The sequence below is a fragment of the Austrofundulus limnaeus genome, unplaced genomic scaffold, assembly GCF_001266775.1.
Source record: "Austrofundulus limnaeus strain Quisiro unplaced genomic scaffold, Austrofundulus_limnaeus-1.0 Scaffold238, whole genome shotgun sequence".
NCBI classification, from domain to species: domain Eukaryota; kingdom Metazoa; phylum Chordata; class Actinopteri; order Cyprinodontiformes; family Rivulidae; genus Austrofundulus; species Austrofundulus limnaeus.
The window spans coordinates 653823-656737 of record NW_013952640.1 but is presented as its reverse complement, the minus strand read 5'-3'; the positions used below and the strand labels follow the sequence as shown (position 1 = coordinate 656737).

General features: G+C 45.1%; 1 protein-coding gene across 3 annotated transcripts in view; it reads right to left on the bottom strand.

Moving 5' to 3' along the window:
* Positions 1-61: 61 nt before the first annotated feature.
* Positions 62-2915, bottom strand: part of LOC106525721 (histone deacetylase 4) — a 122311-nt gene continuing 119457 nt past the window's right edge. For 2 of the 3 annotated variants that reach the window (XM_014020046.1, XM_014020049.1), the window contains 3 exons: positions 2045-2129; positions 1664-1808; positions 62-394 (listed from right to left, as the gene is read on the bottom strand). In XM_014020046.1, the coding sequence (XP_013875500.1) occupies positions 349-394; positions 1664-1808; positions 2045-2129 (276 nt within the window). In that variant the 3' untranslated portion in view covers positions 62-348. The remainder of the gene's footprint in view (positions 395-1663; positions 1809-2044; positions 2130-2915) is intronic. The other variant, XM_014020047.1, reaches the window with a different exon arrangement.

Genomic DNA, 2915 nt, shown 5'->3' with positions numbered 1-2915 from the left:
GTGTGTGTGTGTGTGTGTGTGTGTGTGTGTGTGTGTGTGTGTGTGTGTGTGTGTGTGTGTGTGTGTGAAGACTGACAGAAAAAAAAAATCAGTTGTCTCTGAGCGAGTGCTGCCAAGCAACGTCGGTAAATTTGTTTTTCCCAGTTCGGTCCTCTTGTCTTCCGATTGGCTCCCTACTCTGAGGCTGAGCCCACCCCCTCTCCCCTCGTTTTAGGCCGAGGGGTCGCCAGTCAAGGTGACCGACGAGGTGAGTGGGGTTTAGTGGGGGGGACTAAATGAAGGGGTCAGTCGAGGCTCTTCTCCGGAGAGGTCAATGGTAACGCAGCGACGCCCTCACGCCGGCCTCGGTTACAGCGGAGCCTCCTCCTCCATAGGCTCCTCCTCCTCTGACCTGCTGGCAGAATCAAACACAGACASTCCACCTTTAGTCCAACAACATCATTCAGAAGGAGATGTACAGTGGTGGGCACAGCTAACCGAAACATTAGCTCCACTAACCACTAAACTGCTAAACAGATAAATTAAATGAGTGGATGCTAACGCTAACCGCTAAAACAACGTCTTTATCTCCTTCCAGCTGAAGACTGGTGGGACTGACATAAACCTGGTATTTGTTAGCTCTGCCAACAGCGAGGTAATGTTTTCGGTCGTGTCTGTCGTTCAGTCTGTGGACGACATTACTCAAAAACTTGTGGACGGATTTTCATGACATTTTTACCACACGTGGGTACTGGCCCAAGTAACACCATTAAATTTTGGTGATGTTCCGGATCACGATGCGGATACAGGAATTTTTTTTTTTTTAACTCTCTGAGATTGGCAAAGCTGTGATGCTTTCACAGGGCTTCTGTAAAAAACAGTGAGAGCTTTCAGTGTTCATTTGAACTGGATTGGACAGCACGGACTTCAAACGTTGTTTTTTTTATTTACTTCCAAATAAAACCAGATTTAATGATGGACATTTAATGATGATTGGGTGCTGCCAATAAAATTTTAACCAAGTAACTGTCTTTATTCAGATATTTACTTTCTGATAAATAACCCAAATGTGACAGTACCTGTTTTGGGTAGCTTATATCCTAGTATTTCTCTCAACTGTTTAAAAACATCTTCCCAATAACATTTTAGCTTTATCCATGGCCAACAGACATGTGAATGATCTACATCTACATCTAGCTCTCAAACATGGTTGCTGCACTGACAACGACCCTCGCTTTATCTTAGGTGTAATAAAATGTCTGATATTTTTACAACAGAAAATTCTCCACACTCTGGAGTTAGTTGTGTTCTGTTGGGTTTCACAAATATCGAACCACACGTCATCAGTTGTTTCCTCCTCTAGTTCTTTTGCTCACTTTTTCTTTACATAAAGGGTTGAAGTTTTCCCATTAACCATCAATCCTTGATGTAACTTTGATATAAACCTGCCCGTTTTGTTCTTACATGCATTTCCAAATATTTCTGTGATTTTGTTTATTTCCTCTAGAGGCCTGACCTTATTTCCTTTTGATAGTAGTCTTTACATAGCAGGCTATTTTAAAGCAGGCTGCATGTTTTGGTGTAAAGGTTTATTCCAAAGCGGTGTGACAGGACAAAACGTTTGAACAGGTAGGTGCTCGGACGTTTAATACCTTTAATAAGTAAGTAAAACTGAATCCTTCACCTTTGATCCATGGCATTGGAGTTGGCCACGGACAAAGACGCCATGGCGCTGACGGCCTCAGCCTCCTCAGAGTCTCCTCGTTTGGCCTCCAGCAGCGAGAGCCCCAGTCGAGACGAGTAGCGATGTACCGAGCGCCAGTACTTACCTGAAAACCAGGACAGGAAGGAGGCAGAGCATGAAAACCAATGTGTGGGACGTTAAACACATAATCAAACCCTTTTAGGTTTTGTAAATCCCTGCAATCAGACTGTTAGTTTATTACTGGCTATCTGACATCTGGGAACAGCCTTCTGCTTGTGTGTTTTATCTGTTTTAGGCTTTAACAAACATCTGCGTCCTGTTTCTGTGTGTGAGTCTGTGTCTTTCTGAGGGTGAACTCACTGTGAGTCTCTATAACTTTCTCCAGAGAGCGGACAGCGTTGGGGTTGGGCCTCTGCTCTAGGACAGCCTTCGGAAGAGGATCCAGCTGCATGGAAAAAAACAAAAAYAAAAAACAAAAGCATGTGTCAGGTTTCAATGAAAACAAACAATCCACATGAGGTCTGACTGGGAAAAAAGACACAGTCCTGTTCTCGAATGACCCTGTCCTTTAAGCTMAAAATGGTCCATAATGACACCTAAATCCAGATTTAACTTCATTGAATTATTAATTCATCGCTGACTCTGTGGATGGGAAATTWGGAGATTAAATGACTTCTAAAGTGTTGATAAAATTCCCAGGTGATTCTGTTACATTGGAAACAGATCATTTAAACCAGAGGTTCTCAAACTGGAATTCCAGGACCCCCAGGGGTCCACAAGCTGTGTGTTGGGGGTATTCAAAAAATTTCAATAAATTGGTAATTTGGTTTTTATTTTATGCCGCTTCGCCCGCCGGTACCCATCAGCTGCTTCTGGAATCCCGTAGGCCAGGTGGTCGCTGAGGCAAAAACCCGGGCATGGGAGGAGTTTGGAGAGGCCATGGAGAAAGACTTCCGCACGGCTTCGAGGCGATTCTGGTCCACCATCTGGCGTCTCAGGAGGGGGAAGCAGTGCTGCACCAACACTGTTTATAGTGGGGATGGTGTGCTGCTGACCTCAACTTGGGACGTTGTGTGCCGGTGGGTGGAATACTTTGAAGACCTCCTCAATCCCACCAACATGCCTTCTGTTGAGGAAGCTGAGCCTGGGGACTTTGGGTTGGGCTCTCCGATCTCTGGGGACGAGATCGCCGAGGTGGTTAAAAAGCTCCTCAGTGTCAGGGCCCCGGGGG